Source organism: Rhea americana, unplaced genomic scaffold (genome assembly GCF_003343005.1).
Source record: "Rhea americana isolate MKP2758 unplaced genomic scaffold, rheAme1 scaffold_21, whole genome shotgun sequence".
Lineage (NCBI taxonomy): Eukaryota > Metazoa > Chordata > Aves > Rheiformes > Rheidae > Rhea > Rhea americana.
The window spans coordinates 1,865,627-1,888,969 of record NW_028186258.1 but is presented as its reverse complement, the minus strand read 5'-3'; the positions used below and the strand labels follow the sequence as shown (position 1 = coordinate 1,888,969).

General features: G+C 42.3%; 1 protein-coding gene across 10 annotated transcripts in view; it reads left to right on the top strand.

Moving 5' to 3' along the window:
- The window catches only part of TMEM94 (transmembrane protein 94), a 46,507-nt gene that overhangs the window by 9,567 nt on the left and 13,597 nt on the right, over positions 1-23,343 (top strand). For 5 of the 10 annotated variants that reach the window (XR_014895804.1, XR_014895805.1, XR_014895803.1 and 2 more), the window contains exons 2-17: positions 3,513-3,632; positions 4,344-4,471; positions 5,099-5,235; positions 5,903-6,099; positions 6,917-7,068; positions 8,100-8,202; positions 8,518-8,604; positions 9,156-9,272; positions 13,071-13,127; positions 15,013-15,117; positions 15,733-15,897; positions 16,229-16,438; positions 16,617-16,932; positions 17,684-17,857; positions 20,960-21,062; positions 22,317-22,534. Coding sequence is in view for 6 of the 10 variants with exons in the window: in XM_085304528.1 (XP_085160654.1) it covers positions 3,513-3,632; positions 4,344-4,471; positions 5,099-5,235; positions 5,903-6,099; positions 6,917-7,068; positions 8,100-8,202; positions 8,518-8,604; positions 9,156-9,272; positions 13,071-13,127; positions 15,013-15,117; positions 15,733-15,897; positions 16,229-16,438; positions 16,617-16,932; positions 17,684-17,857; positions 20,960-21,062; positions 22,317-22,534 (2,389 nt within the window). In the remaining 4 variants the exon portion in view is untranslated. Of the gene's footprint in view, positions 1-3,512; positions 3,633-4,343; positions 4,472-5,098; positions 5,236-5,902; positions 6,100-6,916; positions 7,069-8,099; positions 8,203-8,517; positions 8,605-9,155; positions 9,273-13,070; positions 13,128-15,012; positions 15,118-15,732; positions 15,898-16,228; positions 16,439-16,616; positions 16,933-17,683; positions 17,858-20,959; positions 21,063-22,316; positions 22,535-23,343 lie in introns of those variants that run through there. The other 5 variants (XM_085304530.1, XM_085304529.1, XM_085304531.1 and 2 more) reach the window with 5 other exon arrangements.

Here is a 23,343-nt window from a genome sequence, read left to right as displayed (position 1 = left end):
CTTCTCCAGACTTTTCTCTTTGGTTATGGGCAAAAGGAAAGCACGGCCTTTTAAAATGCCTCATGATATCCACACGGGGCCTGCTTTTTGTATAACCTGGAATTTATCATCTGTTTTTCTTTTTTTTTTTTTTTTTTATTCTTCAGAGGAAGCCTTATGCTAAATGTGCATGAGTAAGTAGCAACGTATTATCTAGCTGTTTCTGCTTTTACCCGAAAATTAGTGAGTTGCTCTTCAGACGCAACTTTCTGATGCAAAGATGTGAACATTGAGATTTTAATTAATGAAATAACACCTCTGGTGAAAGGCCTCCTTCACCCTGGGGTGCTCAGCTCCTCTTTTGTGGCAGGAAGAACACTTGAAGCTGATGAGTGGCTGAAAAGGTCCCTCTGGACCAGCTTAAAGGCTTCTAGATCTGCTGTATGGAGAGAAATTCTTTCAGGCTTTTAAAAAATGCCTCATTAGCAGTTGATGACTGAGCAAGGCAGGTCTTGTTGTGAAAACCCACAGCTGCCCCTTGCCAGGAGCTCAGGGTGGCTCTTCTCGCCTGTCCCTTTCATTTCATGCCTCCAAGCGCTTTCCCCCCTTGCTGACCTGCAGGAGGCCGTGTGAGTCTCCGCAGGCGGCCGCTCGCTCACGTTGCTATAGCGGGTGAGTACCATGCTGGCTGTGTCTGCGTGCTTTGCTCCAGGTTTGAAGTGTCTTCCCAAGATGTGTTTTTAACAATCCATCCCTCTCCTTCCTGTCATTCCACCTTCCCAACACTGCTGCATTTACCACTTGCCCCTTTTCAGTCACCGCAGCCGCCTTCCTTTGGGCACACCTGCCTTTACCTTGCGTTGACTGATCCTCTGGCAAAACAGTAGCTCCGGTGTAAAGACTGGAGCAGGTGTGAAAGTATTTCAGGAACCTTTGTGATTACCTTTGGATTTGCTCCCTTTTTCCTCTCACTGCCTACTGTGATATGACAGTTTCTCTTTCTAGGCAGTGTGTGACCGTACTAGATGTTGGCATGAAGTGCAGCTTTCCTCTCACTTCTTCTGCAGCTCCTAGCTGTATCCGTTGGAACCAGCTCAGCGATGTCTAAGCAAATTTTTGCTTTTCAATTAAAGTCCCTGTTATTGTTGCTGCCTTTCATTTTATGTCTTTTATTTAGCTGACTGCTTTCCCTGTGTTAGAAACAATGAAAAAATGTTTTTGTGGGTGCTTTGCTGTGCCCCAAACAGGCAGCAGTCAGCAGAGAGAGCGAACCTGTATTGTCGCTTGCTCTGTGTGCTCCCTGGCACTCCTGCTTGCAGCAGTCCCGTGGTGCAGCAGCACATCCGTTGCCAGCTATGCTGCCTGCCATCTTCTCCTCTGGGAGGCTTTGTGAGGCTCCTATGTTTAGTCCTGCACTGATGTTACCTGGGCTGCCTCCAAGAACAACACAGACCTGCTTCCTTTATTCCCTAAAACTGACACAGAGAATGAAAATTACAGCAGGGTTATTTTTAGTTCTGTAAAACTTCAGCTGAAGCAGCATTGCTAAAGTCTTCCTGGCCAGAGTCTGCTGCTTTGAATTTTCCCTAAGTTGTGCAGTAGATGGTAGTTTAGAGAGCAGCTATGTGCCACTTCTTGACACTCGTGCTGCAAACAACTCGTGGACCATCAGTGCAAACAAATTTGAAGTCCAAGGCTAGCTTCTGCTGGATGTTCATCATGAAACCACTCAGTTATGGAACAGGAAGAAAAGAGCAGATCAGAACTGAGATGCACTTGCAGAGCTGAGTGTGTGCATGCAGCTCCTGAAGAGCAGAGCTGCTGCAGTTTGAGATCAAGGTAGATGTGGCAGGGCTGGCAAGAACTTGTGACTGCAACAGCAGGAAGAGCTGCAGCTCCTGCCTGAACTGTTTGCTGGGCTGTGTGTCACACTGGTGGGGACTGGAGGGGAAGCTTCCTAACTGCTTTGTGTTCGGTAGTTCTGTAAACAGCTGTTCTGCAAACAGCATGACACACCTGAGCATTTTTAAGGTGCAGGATATCCTATGCTGTATAACTAATACCTTCAGGATGTTTGTATCTGCCCTTCTACAGGTACTTCTTTGAGGTTTTCTATTCTTTTTTTCCATTTTGCAATATATTTTGTCAAATAACTTTGGATCCCTACTGATGCTGGCCTTGTGTACACATCTGATTTACACATGAAACTGTCAGTTCAGTTTTCCAGTTGAACAGCATTGCTTGTGTATCTATCTACATCTGGAAAAAACTGCAACAGCAGGGTTATTTCTTGGCCCAGCAGTTCATCATTCACCTACTGCCCAAAGCCTGGAAATGAACAGCACGGAGTTCCTTAAGACACAGCTATGACGCAATATTAAATCATAAAAGGCAAACAAAAACAGTTATTGACCGGTATCATGATGTCTGTTGTAGGCCTTGTGTGGCCACCTGCCTGCTTTTTCTTGTTGATTCACTTACAGTGATCAGTACCCAAAATACCTCTCAGCAGTCGCTGTTGTTTGAAAGGAAGGTAACTGCTTGTGTTCTAGCACCAGAAATGCAAACATTTGCCCTACTTTCCTGATGTCAGCAACTTATGGCAGTGTTGTCCAGATTACACTGTCTTGGGATGCTTCCTTTCAGCCTGCTGCCTCTTCCCTGGATGATCAGGGAGCAGCAGTTTGGATGGCTTGTGCTTCCTTCAAGTGCAAATGCCTCCCTTGTATGTTCTCTCAATTCAGCACTTCCTGTTGTAAAAGGAGGAGCTGATGTTGGAGTCATGTCTCTTCCTAAACTGATTCGAGCCCTAGCACATAAATCTGTGAACTTCCATGTCAAAGTAGACGCTAAGGTGGACTTCATAACCAAAATGCAACCCTAGCTGCTGTGGGAATCAGACACATCTTGTTTAGATTGCCAGATATTCTACTACCTAGTTGTTATTACTTTTAGCAAAAAAACGTTTTATATCATTAAATTTCCAACATAACTGTCGGTGTTTGGTTATTCCAGTTCAGGACTTGATGGGCAAAGCTCACTGTAAGTAAATCTGTTTCTGATTAAAATGGGGTGAATGTGGAGATATCCCAGTTTTCTTCCTTGCAGCCAGGTGGTCTCTCCCTCTGGAGAGGCTGCCTGTTTGGAAACCTTACTCATCTACTTTGGCTAGTCACTGCCTGGTCTTTACAAGTTGATAGCAGCTCAAGCCTGCGTAAGCTCTGGGAGCTGAGCTTTGTATTGTCGCCAGTCTCTGCAGATCAGAGTCTTGTTTCGCAGAAAACATTTGGTATTCTACTTTGATAGACTGTTTATCTGGTACAGTCAGGACTGGTTTGTTTACCTGATGTTATCTAGGTGCTCTAATTCCAGCCTGCAGTCTAAAGTTCACAGGAGGGAAGACAATTTCAGGGAAATTACAAGTTTAACTGGTCCTGATGAGTGTGAGGCATTCACAATATGGTGCATAACCAGCCACCAGGAGCAAAACCAAGAAGAAAAGCACTAAATAGTTTGTTTTTCTGGCTCTCTAGGATGAAATGACCTCAAGTCTGGGCCTTACCACAAAGAAAGCCCTCACGATCCTGAGAGACCAGTTGTCAGCACTGCTGGAGGGGCATCAGAAGGAACGGAAAAAAGTGACTTCCTGGAAGGTGAGACTCCAAATAGCACAATGTTGGGCACTCAGTCTCCCCTTCTCAAAGTAAAGCTGAAGATTAACTGGATTGGCTGCATTCACTTCCAGACTGCTGCTGCAGAATTTCCAGCTATAAAACTGCTAACGTCCTCAAGACCAAAGCAAGGAATTACCCAAGGGTGTACTTCTCTCAGCTGTGCTCTCCTGGAGGCTGGAGCTGTACAGGAGCTTAGCTTCAACTCTGAGGGATCTAAGGGCTTCAGTAGGCTGCAACTGCATTTGAAAAGTGGTCCTGATAGCAGAAAGCCCTTGAGCAACTCACGGCAGTGTGCATTGGGAGTCTATTTCAGATGGGGAGAGAGAGCTGTGGGGCTCAACACAGTCTCCCCTTGCCTCCCTGTGTCTGACTGACTTGTGAATACAAAGTGGTAGTGTTTATTCACAGCAATTAAATATTAAAAATCTTCCCTTCTAGATCAGTAACAATAGGGCAGTCTGGCACAGAAGCTTTTTTGTTCCTCCAAGCAAGAGTAAAGCAGTGTTCACTCAGACTTCCCAGCTGAGGAACCATTAGCACTCAGATAGCTGATCTCGGAAGCTCTGTATCATTTTGAGAGGTTTTGCAAAGTTGTGTTAGCTGCTGCCCTCACCCTTTTGCACTCAGCTTTTTTAAAGACCTGTCTCTGTATTTCATGAATGTTGATTCTCTGCTGCTCTCCTGTTGTAGGAGGTGTGGAGGAGCAGTTTTCTGTACCATGGTAACCGTTGCTCCTGTTTCCACTGGCCTGGTGCATCTCTGATGCTGCTGGCAGTGCTGTTGCTGCTGTGCTGCTATGGAAGCCAGCCACAGGGGAGGTAAGCAAAACCTCCTTTGCTGGTTGACTGAAACAAGGTGGTAGTTTTATATCCTCTCAGCACTGTATGTGGCTGACTTATCAGTATCATTCTTATGAATAACTTATCAGTGTCATTCTATCTAGACATTAGCATATTCACACTAATATGCTATCTGTATCAGCCCCTCTCATGAAACTTCAGCAAACTTAGTGCTGCTTCTGAATGTATCCGTGGAGTGTTCTAGGGAGACAATGAGACTTTCTTCCTTTTTTCTTCTGTCCCTAGATCTGACAAAATTGTAAGGTATTAGAATAGTCTGGAAGGATTTTGATACTGAATTGGAGAAGTTTGTGGTTCATCGGAGAAGGAACTGTGCTGTCACATGAGCCATAGCTTGCCTTGATTGTATTTTGTCAGGGTGTTTTTAACTGAGACAGGTTCTTTGGAACTTCTCTTGGGGCATTATCCTAAAGAAGGAACATGATCGTAGCTCCCTTCTATTCTTTTATAGATATAAGTCTGTGGGATATAAGAATAAACAACTGAGCAGGTGTGCATCTATCTCTGTGGGTGGCTGGCAGTGTGTTCTACTCATTTATTCAAACCTCATCTGCTTTCTGGTTTCTTTCCTTCTGCTATGCAAAGCCAAGGTGCTGAGATAGTTAATGCACTGGCACTCTTCCTCCTTCTCGTCTTGGATCTCTTCATGATTGGGCGTCAAGAGAGGCTGAAGTGCAGAGAGGTGGAGAGGAGACTTCAGACAATCATTGATAAGATAAATGGTGAGGTCTTACTCATTTGTCTCTCATTTGCATTTTGGGTTTTCCCCCTGTTGGATTTTTCTCCAAACTTGATCACATACGTTACTGAATTTACTAGACCTGCCCTATGTTACACAGAAATGGGCTGTGAGAATTGTGCTCTGCTCATGCCTGTCCTTCAGAATAGTTATTTTGAGCTAGCATGTGGCCATGTGCTTTCAATCTGTATGTTATCAGGTAGGCGTCTGTTATGTCTGTGCTCTGGAGTAATTCGAATCCTGAGTATCTTACAAAAATATCTGCCTTCCAGAAGATGATGAGAGAAGAATATGTGGGATTGTACCACAACATAGAACAGAAGGAAATAAATTGCAGTGCTTGAGCATCTTCTCAGCAGGGGCCTGTGAACCTGAGGAGGCAGTTCATTTCAGTGTGGCAGTTTTAACGACAGCCTTTAACCTTTCTATTGTACAAGTATGTATCTTAGGTTATAAAATGACTGTGTTTAGTAGTTTATGCTGGGTAGAGAAAGAGGGAAAAAGCCATCAAGGAGAAATGGAGAAATTGTAGAAGATCATGGGAATGGACTGATATTAGGACTGGAGGACTCATAGCCACTGTAGGATGTAGTGTGATTGGCCCCTCCAGAACTGTTATCCGTTAATTCTTTCATACTGTGTGCTTTCAGATACACTTGGAAAAGAGGTGAAATGGCCAGACTCCGTGTACCCTGACCTTCACATGCCCTATGCTCCGTCTTGGTCCCTTCATTGGGCCTACAGGGATGGTCATCTTGTCAATCTGCCTGTGAGCCTATTAGTAGAAGGAGATGTCATTGCTTTAAGGCCAGGACAGGAGTCATTTGCTTCTCTGAGAGGGATTAAGGTAACTCGCTTGTCTTATTTCCCTGATCTGTGACAATGAAAGATGTATTTCCCAGAATTTTCTTGCTAATACTCTTAATTTCCAATGTACAGCTGTGTAGTTGATTTCTTCTAATCATGAAAATGGTTTGAAACTCCACTTCAGTCAAGAAAAGTGCTTTATTAGACAGATTCTGTCTTCCCTATGAACCCTCAAACCCAATGGACCAGAGTCCCTAATGTGGTACCAAAGTATCAAGTTTCCATCTCCTCCAGGTCAACGGGGAAGTATAATGTGCTGCTGATCATAACTGGAGTAAATCTATCCAGTAGGATGATATGACATATAAAACCCAAACTTTCTCCAGTTTTTTATGTGGAGAAGTAAAAGTTTTTCTGCTTTGACCTTCTCCTTACTTCTGAGTTATTATAAAAGAAGATAGTACAAAATAACTGGAGGAGAAGTGGATTTACAGCTCAGTTACAAGTTCTATGGAAAGGTGATAGACTTGCTGCATGAGGAAGATTGGCAAAAGTTTAAAGCTTTGAATTTACTGCTGTCCTTTATTGTAACTTTCACTCCAAATGCCAGTTTTCATGAAATAACCAGATGTTCTTTGTCACTTCTCAAGGCTTACAAGCATTTCATTTTGTCTCATATTTGAAGCAACAGTTTAGCTAACGAATTTTTGAAAGCTGAGAAAGTGAACTGCGACAAATGCGTGTTGTGTCACTCACAGTGGGAGGAATCCTGCTGAACTAAACCACCAGTTCCTTGCAGCAGGGTTTCACTGAGTCCCCAGCCGTGCAGCCTTCAGATCTTCTGACCTTTATTCTAGGATGACGAGCACATTGTTCTGGAGCCAGGAGATCTTTTTCCACCTTTCTCACCTCCACCTTCCCCAAGAGGAGAAGTAAAGAAGGGACCTCAGAATCCTCAGCTGTATCGTCTCTTCCGTGTCTTGAAGACCCCAATAATTGATAATGTCAGGTGAGTTACATACTGTGCACATTGCCTGCACAGTTTGTCTTGGTCCTTGCTGCTGCCTTTGTGTCAGAAAAGAATAAGATTTTACCAGTCCCAGACAGGGATTTTCAAATATACTGTGGTATGTCTTCTCTATTATCGAGAAAGGCTACAGCCATCTTCACTTGCCCTCCATAGCTTGTGGGTCAGGCTGATCCATAAAGATATGCTCAGTAGTTCTGTTTAGCCCATTGTTTTCTACCTAAATTTGAACAATGACAGGGAGGTCACAGGTTTCATGCATTTGATGGCTAGAAATATGTGTGATCCTAGGTGAGATTGTTTTAAATGTATGTCAAACATTGAGACTGAGGACAAAGATTAATTCACAGTCCAGTCAGGGGCATCTTCTGTAACTCAAGGATCAGGACTGTGGCTCTGTAGAGAAAAATAATCTGGAACAATAGCTTTTCCCTTTTGAAATTGCTGCTGCTCTGAGGAGTGAGTCTTGTTGGGAAATGCTAGTTCTGGTAGCAAACAAACAAGGAATGAGCTGTGGAGGCACTGTTTTACAATCACTGTGTCCATTTCATGAAAAAATGGAAAACACATTTTTGGAAAACAAGAGGAAGATGTTTTCTTTGTTGAAACTATTGAATCTTCGGCTGTTAATAGTTAGGACAATAAATGGCCTTCACAGAGGATAATGGCCTTCCTATTGAAGTATGTGTAATCAGTGACATGACACCCTTTTGTCAGCTGGAGATATGGATATCTGAATGTCCTCTCAAGAGTACCGGTACACACTGAGGGATAGAGCCCTCTTGTAAGTGGGGGAAGAGACCTGGGAAGTCTGATCAACAATATTGCAAATTTACCATTGCAAGTACAAAGCTGTTATAACAGAATTTGGTTGCTCTTTGGAAGTTCTCTTTCATAGTGCAGGATGAACACAATATTCTAATCAGGTCTGCTAAGAGGATTTATATAGGAGGAGAGTGCAGGGTTAGGATCTTGTTGACTGCTGACATGCCTAACTGTTTCTCATTTTTCAGGTGGTGTCTGGAAATGGCTTTGTCACGTCCTGTGACAGCCTTGGATAATGAGAGATTCACTGTCCAGTCAGTAATGTTGAAGTATGCTGTCCCCATTGTACTGGTAGGTTTCCTTTCAAGCATCTGTTGTTGAGTATAGCTGTGTTTTGTCAATAAAAGTGAATAATTTGTAGCCATCAACAAGAAATTGTGGTCAGGCTCTAACACATGCAAATGACTCTGTACATTGGATAGTTCAGTGAAGCGAAGATGCTGAGCCATAACCATCTAGCAGTGAGAGTGGAGGGAGGCACTGAAGCAGCAAAACAACTGTATCTTCTATACTTTCCCAGGGCTGGGAAAGTTTCAAGGGAGTGAAAAATCCTTCTGTATAAGCACTGGTAGTTTGCTGACAGCATCCCCTCTGTTTGAATGGCAGGCTGGCTTCCTGATCACCAATGCTGTGCGTTTCATTTTCCAAGCTCCTGGAATTGCTTCTTGGCAGTACACCCTTCTTCAGTTACAGGTAAGGGAGTACTTTGAGTTCCACTACACTTTTCCTCTGCAAGGCACCACTATGGCTTGTTCCCTGCATCAGCAACTTGCTCCATCTTATGGGACCATCCTGTGCATGTTGTTCCTTGTGCAAACCTGGTCCAGGTTTCCTGCAGCAGGACAACAACTCCACCCCTGCCATTCCATAGGCATCCCTTGAAGTAGTTTGCACTTCTTGTATGTAAACTATACGTGTGTGTGTGTATTTATATATATAAATGTATATATGTATGTATGTATATTTTGCTTTTCAACTTTAAGAATTTCTGTGAGATTCAGCAGGAAAAGCAGCAACACATTGGTGTGATTTGTCCATATCCTCCTTCATTACAATCCCCTAAGAGTGTGTGCATCTCCCCTTCTGTGCTTCTCTATGTCTCAGTTTTCAGTGTTTTGCAAGCTGTCTCCTTCCTTTTTGCCATTGCCTTTTACTCATCCTCTCACTGTGGTGGAAAAGATGTCATATGACAGGCCCAACACCCTGTTGCCTCTGCTTGCTGGTGATTGGGAATGGTTTTTCAGGTGAATGGTGTCCTGCCCATCCTTCCATTGCTCTTTCCTGTCCTGTGGATTCTTGCTACAGCTTTTGGAGAAGCCAGAGTCTTGGCCCAGATGAGCAAGGCCTCATCCACCTCACTGGTAGGTATCTGTCCACATTAAGCTGTTGCAGAGGGAAGGGGTGGGGCATGTGAAGGGCTCTCTGATGTGAGCACTGTGAATTCAGCAGATGAAGCCACATGATCATAAAAACTTGTTGAAGTTTTGGGTATCTCACCTAGTCCCTGTTCCTGGAGCACAGTGTAGCTTATTCTTGGTCAAATGGTTCAGTTTTTCAGTCTAGCTACAAATGTACCAAAGGTAATAGGAAGTTCCAATGATTCACTAAGTTTGTTCAAGGCAAGTGCTTATCAGCTAAATGTAATCTGTTAGAGGGCTCTGCATGGAGGTAAATTCCACGTAGTGGCTATAACTAGGGAGCATTTAGCCTCTAAGAAGGAATGGGTTACATAAGATCGTCTGCAGTCCTCTGCTATGACCTGTGGGCTGAGCAGTCTTTTCCTGTGTTCTGGGGCTTGGCTTGCAGGCATGGCCTTTGCTGTGGGTCAGAGAGTAAGAGGAATTTCTGATGGTTTTGCTGGTTTGAGGGGTGGAGGTTGAAAGTCTGATGGGTGTATGATTCCAAAGTGACTCCATTGGCAGGTGTCAGAAGTCCCTTGTTCTCTCCCAGTGCAGAGGAGAGGTGCACCACACTATGTTTGTCTTCTCTGCTGACCTCTATATTGCCTGTAACATTGGACACAATTTCTCTTTCCTTTTTGTCCTTCCTTGACTTCTGTGGCCTTGGGTTTATGTTTTTTTTATTCTTTTCCCAGTAGGTTACACATAACTTTCCTTGAGTTGCCAGTGTCCTGGGAGGGAGGACAGATATTACCTCTCTTGGTGACATTTCTTTGCCCCTTCACCATCTCTTTTTGGTGGTTTCTCCTCTTTGCCTTTCTACCTATTCTCAGCATCACTTGATTTATGTCCTTGAAATCTTCCTCCTTCTCCTCCCACCTTGCTCTCTGGCGGGGAAAAAACAGAACTCCCTGGCTTCCCTGCTTCATAGGTCACAACATCTCCATTTGCCTTGTCACTCACCCTTGCACCTTTCTTTTGTTCTTTCCTGTCTTCTCCTTTCTCTCCACATATGTCCAGGCAACTCACCCTGTCCAACCAGCTCATTCTCTGTGACATCTCAGACATGAACCTTCCTCCTTGTCCACGCGGAACAACCATTGGTCTTTCTCCCTCTGACTAGGGCAGTCTTCTCTTGGCCTCTCTATTTCACATCTTCCTTCCCTCTACTCCATTCCAAATGTAGCAGGTAAGACCCTCTTCCTCTGCAACCACGTGGCCTGTGTGACTCTCCTGTCCACCTTCTACCCCCTCCTATCATGTTCAATCTGTTTGATTTCTAGATCTTTAAGGCCATCAGAGACCCTTGTGGCTGATTAGTCATACATCTTGCATGACACAAACCAGTGGCCCCCAAAGGAGCCCATGCCCAGGCCAGTCATAGCCTCCAGACTGTGACTAGAATACAGCGCATTCCTTCTAGAAAGGAATTTTATGTTTGTTTGAAAATGTTCAGTACTGCCATTGATAGGTTGTTTCAGAAATTATTTACCTTCAGTGTTAAAAATGTCCACTTTATTTTAGTGTGAATTTTTGTGGTATCTGATTTCCAACTTTAGATCTTTTTATATCCATTGTCCTAGATTTAAGAGCACCTCAATCAAATTTCTGGTGTGTGGGTAGCTACTCACATTCCCTTGTACAGTCTCTTTGACAAAGTAAACAGTTTAAGCACCTTGAGTCACTATAAGCATATTTTCCAACCCTCTAATCTCTCTCTTGGCTTTTTTTCTGAGCTTTCTGCAATATTTCAGGGTCACTGCAGAATTATGAGTCTCCAAAAAAGACAAAATATTCCCGTAACAGTGTGCTTGTGCTGAATTTCATAATAATTTAGACTTTCTACTCCATATTCCACTATTAATGCAACAAAGGATCACATAGATCTTTTAGACATTTTTTAAAAAAATATCAGACTTCATTCAGCTGATTGTCTACAGTGGCCTCAAAGTCCTCACTGGAGTTACTACTTTCTAAGATAGAGCCCTCATCCTGTAAACCCAACCTTCATCTTTGCTCCTGCATAGGTAACCTTATGTTTGGACCTGGTGGTATGCATGGTTTTTGCTTATTTACCTAGCAATCCATATTGTTCTGTAGCAGTGATCTGTTCTCTTTATTATTTGACATTGCCTTTAATCTTTGTACAGTTTACAATCTGTATCAATAATGATTTTGTTTTCTGCTTGAGCTAGTAGCAACATCAAAAATGATTTCTCAGTTTCTGTTCCATTTGCAGATAGCACAATTTCTGATCTATTTAATATGTGCCCTGTTCTGTTGTATTACTCTGCTTTTTGTTAGGAAACTAATTAGAGCATTTTGTACCAAGTCAAGGTGCCAGGTATTCTACATCAAAACCATTATTTTTATCAGTCTAATTTGTAATTTTGTCAAAACTGGTATCACAATAGTTTGACAAGATTTATTACTAATATACATGTGTTATTTGGCACTAGTTATGTTGTTCTACTTCTGTTCTTTTAATTGAGTCTTGTATTGAGTCTGTTCTGTTATTCTGTCTGAAATATGTCTGTCTGGGGTCCTGTAGTGACTTGGTTTGTTCTCCTTATCCTTTTTAGGCATTGGCACAACATTAACTTTCTTCCAGTGCACTGGGACTTAATTTGTGCTTCAAGCCTTGTTCAAAATCAGTAATAACAGCCAGAAAGTTGTCTAGACCTGCTGATTTAAAAATACTTAGTTTCAGTAGCTTGTGTTAGAATGGAAAATATTTCACAGTTATCATATGGTATATCACTGAGTATGGAAGAGAAATATTTATTTAACATGTCTGCCTTGCCTGCAATATCATTTACAATTTCACTATCTTCATTAAGCAGTGGACTAGTATTAATTAGCTACTGATATATTTTTCCTTATTTTTATGTTAATTTTTATTTCTATTTTCACTTCCACTCAAAACCAGACTTTTTAATTTTTACTGTGGAATTGTAGCTTTTTAAAGATTTAATAAAATTTTGTTAATAAATTCCCAATTATACTTCACAATTTCCTGTGTCAATTATTTCTATCATCAGATTTGTCTTGGCTCCATTCAGTTTTGTTAAACTGATCCTATTTAAAGTGCCATAGCAGTAAATTATTATTTGGGATGTTGTTTTGTTTCATACAAATGTAATTGCTATGTTCACTTATGTAAGAAACTACTTAAACTGATTCTCAAAATTGCATCTACTATGGAATTCCTCTGTGCTAAATGTACAATTTTTTAGTTAGTAAATTCTCACTGTAATTCCAGGAGCCCTGGGGTAGTGCCCTGCTGTAAACCATTTCTATTCGTTTCCTATTCATACCCCGTTCACATCACCTCGTTCCTCTGTGTCCATTGTATTCCAGACACCCTCTTTTCCAACCCTTCTCTTTAAGCTCTCCTTTTTTAACAGACACACATACCTTAAATCCAGATCAGTCAACACTGGCTCTGTCTTAAAATAACCATTTAGAAAGAGCCTTCTCCTGATCTAATAGCTATTATTTTCTCTCTAGACATTTAGGTGAGGACTATGTCTTCATTCTGTGATGTACAGTGCCAAGCACTTTGCTTGTGCTTCACAGATAGATAATGACACAGTCCTTTGCTTTGATGGATTATGCTGGTCTGTCCCAGCACAGCAATTCCCACAGAGCAAGACTCCTGCTTTCTTCTCTCTGGAAAGCACAATATTTAGGGAGGGATGTTCCTCACATCACATTTCTGAGCACAATTATAGTAACTGGTCTCTTCTCTTGCTGCAGCTTGCTAAGTTTTCAGAGGACACTCTCAGCAGCTACACAGAGATGGTATCTTCTCAGGTACTATTATTATGAATTGTTTTCTTCCATTCACTGCAGAATATCATGATATCCTTTTCCTTTCTCTCTGATCTCCTGCTTGTTCCTAAACTCTTTTGCTTGTGCCAGTTGTCCATTGTCACTTATTTGCTGCTTTAATTTGCTATGCATGGAGGTTGCATGTCTTTCTCCTGCACCATCCCATGTAAAAGCTGCTCTACTGATTGGAGATTGAGGTAACTTTGATACTGAGTCTAGCTTTACTCTTTTGTGTATTGCAAATGGGCTGAAATCAGCCTTTTTGCCCTAAAGAAAGTGCGTCTCAAGTCCTGCTGTTCAGAGCTGTTACAGGAATGAAGTAACCTTTTTTTGGTATATGTCAGACCATAGTGAAGTATTTTGCTGTGCTAGAAAAACCTCCTGTGTCAAGCCAAAAACTAAAGAACAGAGGCTATGGAGGTAGCACCATGATCAAATGTGGAGAGGGGAATGTGGGATGTTCAAGCTATAAGCTTGGTCCTGTTTCATAGGCTCCTTAATGAACTGAAGCACATGACAAGTGCTTCTGAAACTGGAGCAAATAAACATTCAAATGAAGTGTCGTTCTGAGGGCAGAATTACATCTAGCCACTCTGTAAACTGCATTGTCCAGATTAAGCTGTTGTTAGGAAGAAGAAAGACACTTTTCTGTCTAATTTGACATTTAAGATTCTCATTTCCGTAAGGAGGCAGATGGACTTCAGGTGTGTTTAAAAATCCCCAGATACTATAAGAATCAATTCATGTCCCCTTGCTCCTGGCCACACAGAGGAGTACACGTGGATGCACACACACATACATGTATGCTTTCTTTGCTGAATATTTTGCTATCTTCCTGTGGCAGTTCATCATTTAGCTGAGCTGTTTTTCAGGTGTTAAATGAGTGTGATTTGAGCTGACCTTCCTGGCTGAAAAGATCTGCTTCTTTCCTCTGTATTTAAGCAACATTTTTGTTTTCAAGAAACTGTCTGGTTTAAACAAGAATGTTTGTCTTCTGTTTGTAGCTCATGACTGTTCTGCATTTGAGGATTTGACTATACCAGCCATTAGCATCTAAGGAGCTAGAAATAATGAGCTTTGGGAGAAGTGCTCTACAGTGATAGCATTCCAGAATAGCAGCTGAAAAGCAGTAAAATAACATAATAATGCAGCCCTAGTTTTGCTGACTTTAGAAGTGCACAGAAGAAAAACACATAGCTCTGGTACTTGGATTGATTCCTACCATCCAGACTCTCTCTGAAACATTTTCATGTTGAAGTTGAAGAGTGCCATAATGATTTTCTAATTTTGCTAAATTTCCCCTTCTTTCAGATTTTTTACTACATTGATTATAATTAATTTGTAATAAGGTAGTAGCCAGGACACCCTGTCTTTATTTCCAACGTTGACACTGCCTCAGTAAGTAACACTGGGCAAATCACTTCATCACAGTGACTCAGTTTACTCAATTTGCAGCATGATGATCATAAGCTTAGGGCAAGGTCTCAAACCCTTTTATCCAAGGAGATGAGAGTTCTGTTGGCGAAACAATATCAAGGAGTTAGTAACTGATTCACCCCAAACGAAAATCCCTTCAGAATTTCCTCCTATATTTCTAGAAAGAAAAAAAATGGATTCAGTAGATTCTCAATTAAGCAATTAGACAGTTTATTAGCATCCTTTTGAGAGGGTAAGAACTGCCTTTCCCTTGAGAAAAATAAACACCCTACCAATTAACAGGTTCTCACAGAGACAGAACTTTATCTTGCAGTGTATCACTGTGTTGAACCTGAAAGCAGGTAATTCCATATTCCATTCCTTCCTTTTCTTCCCTCATCTTTCTCAAATGAGTCTTCATTTTTCTGATATCCTCTGCTTTCCTTGGCAGGAAATGATACGCTGTATCTGGAACCACTTCCTGTGTGTTTTAAAAGGCAAATCCCCAACCCTGAGCTTCACCTCCAGCTTGCTTCATAGTTTGGGATCTGTCACTGTGAGTATTGCTGGGTTGTCAGAAGGAGGAACCCTGCATGAGTGCTTCATTTGCTTTATTCAGGTTGTCCTTCCCTAGATGCAGACTGTTAATAATAATTCACCATGCTGAGAGTAGGGGTCTCTCAGGCACTTCTCTTTATAGAAGAGCTTACAACTTTCTTGTCTAGTCCAAGCAACATATTTAAAGACAAAAACAATGGTTAGAGATACTCTGTGGCATCTAACAGGAAGTCTGTATTTTCCAGTTCTGGTTTTGGTTCCACAAACCCCTTGACTCCCATTTGAGTATCAGCTGGTTCTGGTCCCAGTAAGGTATTAGCTGGTGAAACAGGTTCAGCAGTTACTTCCTGTCCATGGATTTAATGCATAATCTTACAATAGCTTGAGATAAAACTGATATTAAACAACCTGTCACTCCTACTAGAGCAGAGAACTCTCCGTTTCTTGGAGAGACATTAGGTGCAGTTTCTTCATGCAGAATGTTGGTGGAGAAGGGACTTGACTATCATCCCCTGTGTTTGTTAAACTTTTCAGTAATTACAACTATGCATGAACCCTGAAACATCTTTTCACTGAGATTTTGCTTTCTTGTGGCTGTTGTGGCATATTCTAGGTGCTCTGCTGTGTAGACAAGCAAGGAATTCTTTCCTGGCCAAACCCCAGCCCAGAGACTGTTCTATTCTTCAGTGGGAAGGTGGAACCACCTCATGATAGCCATGAAGACCTGACTGATGAGCTCTCTACACGCTCCTTCTGCCACCCTGAGATGGAAGAAGAGGTGAGAGATATGTAATCCATCACACAGTAACATAGTTTGACTGATATACTCAACATAGCCTTATCAGGTTCCAGAATTTGGTTCCTGAACTGCAGGCTTTGTGGTAACGTATAGAAGAAGGCATTGCTTATAGTGGAGTCCTGTGGCCATAATTTCTTACTTGAAAGATTAGGAAGCAGTGAGGACCAGATCCTCTTCTACAGGAGTCCGAAGGCAGTGTCTCCTCTTCCTTTTCTCTGTGTCCCCAATTTAGTACATTTTGCATGTGAATCAGTTGCTGTTTGTGTTCAACCACTGAATCTCCACTGTTCATTTAATTGGTCTCTTGCAGCCCCATGAAAGAGATGCTTTGCTCTCTGGCCCCCTGGCAGATACAGTCCATGTCACCAATGAGCAAGAGAGAAACAACTGGTCTAGTGACCCTCCAAAGGCTCCTGATGCCCATGCCCACCGAAAGCCAAGCAACAGAAGCAAGCATCCCTCTGGGTCCAATGTGAGTTTTAGCAAGGACACGGAGGGTGGAGAGGAGGAACATACTCAGGTAAGCCATACAGAAGGGGCACAGTTAGCCTCTTGTAGGGCTGTAAGACAGAATTATACCTATAAAGCGCCCCCTTTTAATTGAAAATTTAATTGGGAATGCTCTGTGGGATTGTAAGCTCAGGAAGACAAGCTGTATTCATTGCAACCAACTAGAATTTTCCTACCTGTTGGATCAGGCTGGTGGTGACAGTGAAGTGTTGGCCTGTGAGGCTGAAGACTTTGTGTGTGACTACCACCTTGAGATGCTTAGCCTGTCTCAGGACCAGCAGAACCCCTCCTGCATCCAGTTTGATGATTCCAACTGGCAGATGCACTTGAACTCCCTCAAGCCTCTGGGCCTGAATGTGCTGCTCAATCTCTGCAATGCCAGTGTGACGGAGCGTCTGTGCCGTTTCTCTGACCACCTTTGCAACATTGCCCTGCAGGAGACTCACAATGCTGTGCTGCCTGTTCATGTGCCGTGGGGCCTCTGTGAGCTTGCCAGGCTAATAGGTAAGGAGAAATAGGAGGAGTGGAAACAGAGAAATCAGAGCTGTCAGCTGAGGGATGGCTGAGTCTTAGAGAGTGTGAGAAGTATTTCCCCAGACCCGGTAATGCTGAGAAGGCAGAATTACAGAACTGACTTGTTTGGTTTTGGGCTGCGAAAAGAGTATATTAAAGAGGTTGCTTTTGGCAAGTTCAGATGTAGATGCTTTCAAAGGAACAAATTTCATCAAGGATACTTCCAGCCAGCCCTGGCTAGGCTTAGTATTCTTCTGACTTGAGTCTACTAATCTGATTAGTAGACAAAGAAGAGCTGCTAATGAACAGATAGTTGACCTGACTTTATAGTAATGCTTTATCAGGAGATTGGGTATAGATGATATGAGGTACCTCAGTTCCTTTTACAGTTGGGAAAGCTGAGGCATGGAGGAGGTAAGAGGTCCAAGGCAGCACTAAGATTAAAATTTGAAAGCTCTTGAACTCTTCTGTGCCTATTCTACAGTGTCACAATTCCTCTCTTCAATGAACCAGAAGAATAAAAGCTGTCATTACTAATAATATCTAGTCATTCTGAATGCGCTTCCTCGTAGATGTTGAACCATCTTAGTGTAAATGCATAATGAGACTAGCTCACCCATCTGTTGCTGGGGAGATTTCAGAATGAGAGCAAGCAAAGCAGAGGGTATAGAAGAAGGAGGGAGGACTTGTCTTTTGTTTTGGTTACAGCCTTATTTTTCTCCTCTTCTTGTTCATATTTAAGGTTTCATGCCAGGTGCCAAAGACCTTTTCAAGCAGGAGAACTATTTGGCCTTATATCGCTTGCCAAGTGATGAGGTGGTTAAGGAGACAATCCTGGGGAAGCTTTCTTCGATCACAAAGAGAAGACCACCTCTGAGTCACATGATTAACCTGTTTGTGAAGGATACCACTACCAGTAAGGCTGCCTCTTCCTCAGGCATTGAGCTCAGAAGGGAAGGATTTTTTCCATAGGGAGCCTAGGATATGCCAGACTAGAACAGTCCAGGGCCCCTATGATTGCAGTGCTCTCTGCCTGTGGCCAGTACAGATATGCTCAACAAACTTAAGTGGTCAGCACTGTGGGCATACTGAGGGAGCAGTTCTTCGCAGCTCTGGCTCACTCCAGGATCATAAATAATCTTTGCAAATTACCCTAGATAGCTCATAGTAAACCTGATTGACTATGCTACCTTTTCGGTGATCAAATGGCAAAGCAGAACAAGGTAATTCTTTAATTTAGTTTTGAATAGACTTCATTATGGTAGAGAATGGCAGAATATTGCCCAGGGTTTTAGCTAGTGTTGTGCATCCGTCTGATAACCAAGATAAATCACTATCTTGGTAGTCTAAGCTAATACATCACACCATGAATGCAACACGTGAGGCCATGCTGACTTCTCCATTTCTTCTACTAAGTCTAATAAGAGTGGGCTAGGATGGAAGGGATGTGCAGCTGGGCATGGTGAGGCGTGATTTGACAGCTTGCCCCTCAGAGCTCTTAGTCTCTTAATAAGAAATTAATCGACTGATCTTGGATCTCTGGAGTTGGCATATGTTCTATATGGAATCTGAAATCTGGTTAATACCTTGGCCAGAGATTTATTAAATAAGTTGTCTCCTCTTGCCTAGTTCTTCTTAAACTTGTGTCTTAATCTGGGAAGGAGCTTCTTCGTTTGTCCTGATTGCTTCTTTCTTGCCTTTTAGTCAAGAATTTTTCCAATGCTGATTTTCTCAGTGTAGAGAAAACCTTTTAACATTGCCTCATTTCAACTCCTTATCCTCATTTTTAAACGGTTTAGTTCAGAGGCTAGAGCTCAGACAAGTACATGTGTGACCTGAATTATGCTGTCTAGAGTAAATTGTAAGAGGAATTTTACCAGTGAGGTTAGTTTACCGTTGGAACACCTTTCACATTATGATAAGGTAGCATTTTATCACTTGAAGTTTTCTAAAATGCATGCAGACAGAAATAATGAATTATACAGAGATTATTGTGTGAAATCAAATGGCTGTTTTTATATAGATGAGTCAGACCAGATGATTGTTAACTAAACTCTGTTGGTTTAATACCTGTGAATAAGTCTTTGAACCCACCTGTTCCTATGATGTGCTGAAGTCAAAGGGAGATATGTAATAAATTCTACAGCTGTAACAGAAATAGGAGGTAGCCTACCTGTATTTTCCATATTTGAAATATGTGCTTGTTCATCTAGCAGCATTTCCCCATCCATAATAACCATATGGAAATAGAAGCTCATTGGTGTCTTCAGTGGAGTAAAATGACTTAATAGTCTCTGTCCTCCCTTGCTGTAGCCGCACAGCTCAGTTCTTTCTAATGCGTGATAGCAGTTCTGATTAGACAGACATCCTCCCTGTCTTGTTCATTAGTTTTCTCGCTTGTGCCAGAGAAATCCTGGCCTTCTGGATTCTGATTCAGGAAGGGGAGAGGCTGAGCTCACTTTGCTAGCAGTGACAGATGAATGAGCTCCCTCCAATTTGTAGCATGTGCTGCCACTGTCATTTACCCCTTGTAGGGACTGTGGTGTGGGATGCTGTTGACATTGAATGGGAATTGTATGGGAAATGGATTGCAGTTGCTTTCAGGCATGAAAGTATGTATGTGTTTACACCTGGTCATCTGCAAGCTCTTGCTGTGTGTCCAGGGTGCTTTGCATGAGTCAGTGAACATCTCTTGTTCCTTCTTTCCTAGCAACAACTATCTGACCATAGGAGCAAGGTGGAAAGCAAGGTGTTTATATAATAAAATTAACTAGAGCCCCGGACAAGTACTCCTTTGTGTCCCTGAAACAAGCTCCTTCTTTCATACGCTGCTCCTATTGGTTTTGGAGGTTTGTTATGCTGATAAACTTGGCGTATGATGTCTATTTACAGAAGAAAGCAGAGAGCTGCTGTGTTTTGGAAAATCCTCCAGTGTTTCTGAAGGTCCCTGCCTGATGTATGCTAGTGGGTATTCTTGGCTCTTGATTTCACCAGCTAGTGAGAGCATTTGCAGTCAGCAACAGCGCCTGTAAGAAGCCTTTGGGCTCATTTTTCTTGGCAGTGATGTTTTTTTCATTAGATCAACTTTGAAGCTGTTGGGGGCAAAGTCACAGAGCAGCTGGAGGAGGGAACCTGGACAGTGAAATCTGCATGCATGCAATGTTAACGTAGTAGCACAAATAAAAGGCAACAGGAAATGTGGAGGGGAGGCAGCCCTGCATCCTTTACCTTGTGTCCTGTGCCTGGGCCCTGCATCAGACAAATATTGTCACACACTTTTGGGAGACCTTTTGCAACTCCTCAGCCTACAAGAGGGAGTTAAAAAGTGCAAGTCTGTATTAAAGAATAAAGTAACGGAAGTAAAAATAGAACAAGCCATGAAGTCTATTGAATTTCAGTTCTTCCACTGGTCAAGACCAGAGTTATTCTTTTACAGTCTGTTATTTTGAACTTTTGACCCATCCTGATTTAATTGGTTTTCAGGACCCTTTGTGAAACAGGCTGCTATCTAATGGATCACACTATTAAATTACCTTCTGCTACGTAAATGGAAGGTATTCAAGAACAGTTTTTTCCCTTTAGGTCCTCTTCCAGACTAAAATCAAATGCACTTTCCTGTTTAGGCAGACTTTGATTCCTCTAGTCGTGTCACTGCTGCTTATCCCCTCATGAGAAGAAGCACATAAGAATATCTTCATTTGGATACAGGAGCAAGTTTTGCCCCCACCTTCTGTAGGAGGTGGACTGTTACACAGTAAAAGGGAAGAATAGGAACTGACTACCTGGCTAAGCTTGTTTAAACTCACGGCTGGGCAGACAGCAGCTGAATACATCTCATCCAGTCTTGAATAATTTCTTGACAGGGACTGAAAACCCTTTAACAGAGGAAAAGAGATATGCGGAGTGGATCAATGCCATTTGTGGAAACACTGTTTCAACAAATAAAGGAGCAGCTAGTATGAAATACTTTGCCTGGGAGCCTGTAGGTGTGATGCTGACTCATTCTCTCACACTGCAGGCACTGAGCAGATGTTTTCTCATGGGACAGCCGACATCATCCTTGAGGCCTGCACAGACTTTTGGGATGGCACTGATATCTACCCTCTCTCTGGCTCTGACAGGTAGGCAGCTTTGTCATTCGGTGCGTTCAGAAGTTGCTGCTAAACTACAGAAGGAACCTGGTCACACTGTATTAAAATTGCCTTTATTGATGCTTGCTAAGCTATTTAACAGAAGCTTGAAGTATGTTATGTTACATGAGCAGTCTCTGCTTGTAATCCGTTGTTAAAAGCATAGCAGTGTAAAGGATTAGACAGCTACAAGCAACCTGTTAGACTATAACAATAAAGCATCTCCTACTGTATCTGTTAACATATCAAACCCTCATAAATGGAACCTGACTGTACCATGTAGGAGGACCATGAATTGTAGTCAGGTCATGTGCTGGTGGCAAGGAGTTTTGTTTGTTCAAGAAATGCCTTATCTTACATAAAATGCAAAGTGATCAGTTCTGCCTGTTGCTGATAGCTTCAGACCAATCCACCATACCACACTGCATCCTTTTAATCCTGCAGTGACATCTAACAGTGTCTGTTGCATCTTCAGCTGTAGGCTAAATTTGTGTTCCTGCTCGCTGAGCAGACCAGTAATAGTTGGCTTCACTGAACAGCAGCACATTGTTCTACTAAATCTGCTTATCCTCAGGTGTGACATAACTCCAGCTGGTCCTTTTCTGAATATTTATCATCTTAGGAGCCAATGAAAAAAATCTCATGTTCATTCTAATGTTACCTTTGAGTTCAGCATAGAGAAGGAGCTTTACACTCTATTCCAGGGACTCAGTATTGACTATCTGGAGACTTGAAATACAGTACCTGGGACCCAGACTTTGAAGCAGGATGGAAGAATAGTCTGTTATTTTAACTATCTCTAGTATAGATACTATTGTCAGGGTTGTCAGTTCCTTCCTTGATGTTTATCTTCCTGCAGATAAACTTTCGCTCTGATGAATAAAGCCTCTGCTGTCATGCAGTGAACTTCCTTAGAGTCATCTGGCAGCTATATAGAGCATATTATATTAATAAGTGTATTCAAAGAGTACTGCATTCATATTCATCAATCTGTCTAATGAGCAACCAGAAATGTCCACCACTACCCCTCCTGGAATATGTGGGAGTTTTGCCCTGCAGTGCCTGCAGTTTAGAGGGTGCAGAAACAATAAGGAAAGGGGTTTTTTTTAGAGTCTCCTACCACTGCCCACAGAACACATTTTTCCAAATATTCAGTTGGTGATTTCTACTTTGAACTACAATGTACATTGTCAGAAATGCAACACATTTCTCTAGCTTTGTCTGATTCTTGTCTCTTCTAAACAGGAAGAAGGTGTTAGATTTCTACCAGCGGGCCTGCCTCTCAGGATATTGTTCTGCCTTTGCATACAAACCAATGCATTGTGCCTTGTCCTCCCAGCTCAATGGCAAGTGCATAGAACTGGTGCAGGTCCCTGGACAGAGTGCTATCTTCACATGCTGTGATCTCCCTGGGACTACGCCTATCAAACAGAGCAGTCGAAGGAATAGCTGGAGCTCGGATGGTATGTGTCTCCTCTGGTGTCTGTAATAAGGTCTGCTGCTAGGCCAGGTGCTTTCTTTCGGATCGATCTAGAGCTGTGACAACGTTGTTACTCAGAGAAGCAGATGAAAATGAAGAACTAAGCTTTTCTGAAGTAGATGCAGTTCCAGAGGAAATAATGGTTTAACGGCTGGCAAGTATGTTTCTAGTTAAGTTGTTGAAGCTTGCAGAGAAATACTTCTACTTGTGGGAAGTCTGTTCTTTAAAGCAGGCAAGTGAGATTCAAGACTTCTGGGTATTTTGATGCTTGGTTTGCTGTTTGTCTAATTCTATAGAAATCGTGTATGTTGGTTTTTTTGAAAGAGCCTACCATGCCTAATGGTATTTGACTGCTCTCCCTTGATGGGTTTTGTTGCTGGGCTGAAGGGTCTGATTCCAAGTAAAACTCAAACTGTACAGTGTCTCCTCCAGAACAACAGTGGAAACTGAGCAATATGCACATACCATTACATAACTCCAGCAGGCTCCTTTGAAAAACCAGTCTTGACCTCTCTCTGCCTTGGTTTCCCATTCTGTAAAATGAGAGTAACATGCTTTCAGACAGCTGAGAGGCAGTTACAACTGAGTGTTTTCAAAACATTTTTCAGTCATACCTGCAGAGAGCTTTGTAGCTGTGTGAAATACTTTGTTATATTGTTCCCCATGTTGCATCCAATTCCCATTCACCACAGGCTGAGCTGGTGATGGTAAAAGAACCCCATCAGCTAGTCTTTGGCAGACTCTTTGGGAATCTGTGGATGGTGTCACTGAAGGGAACGTGATCCAGTTCCT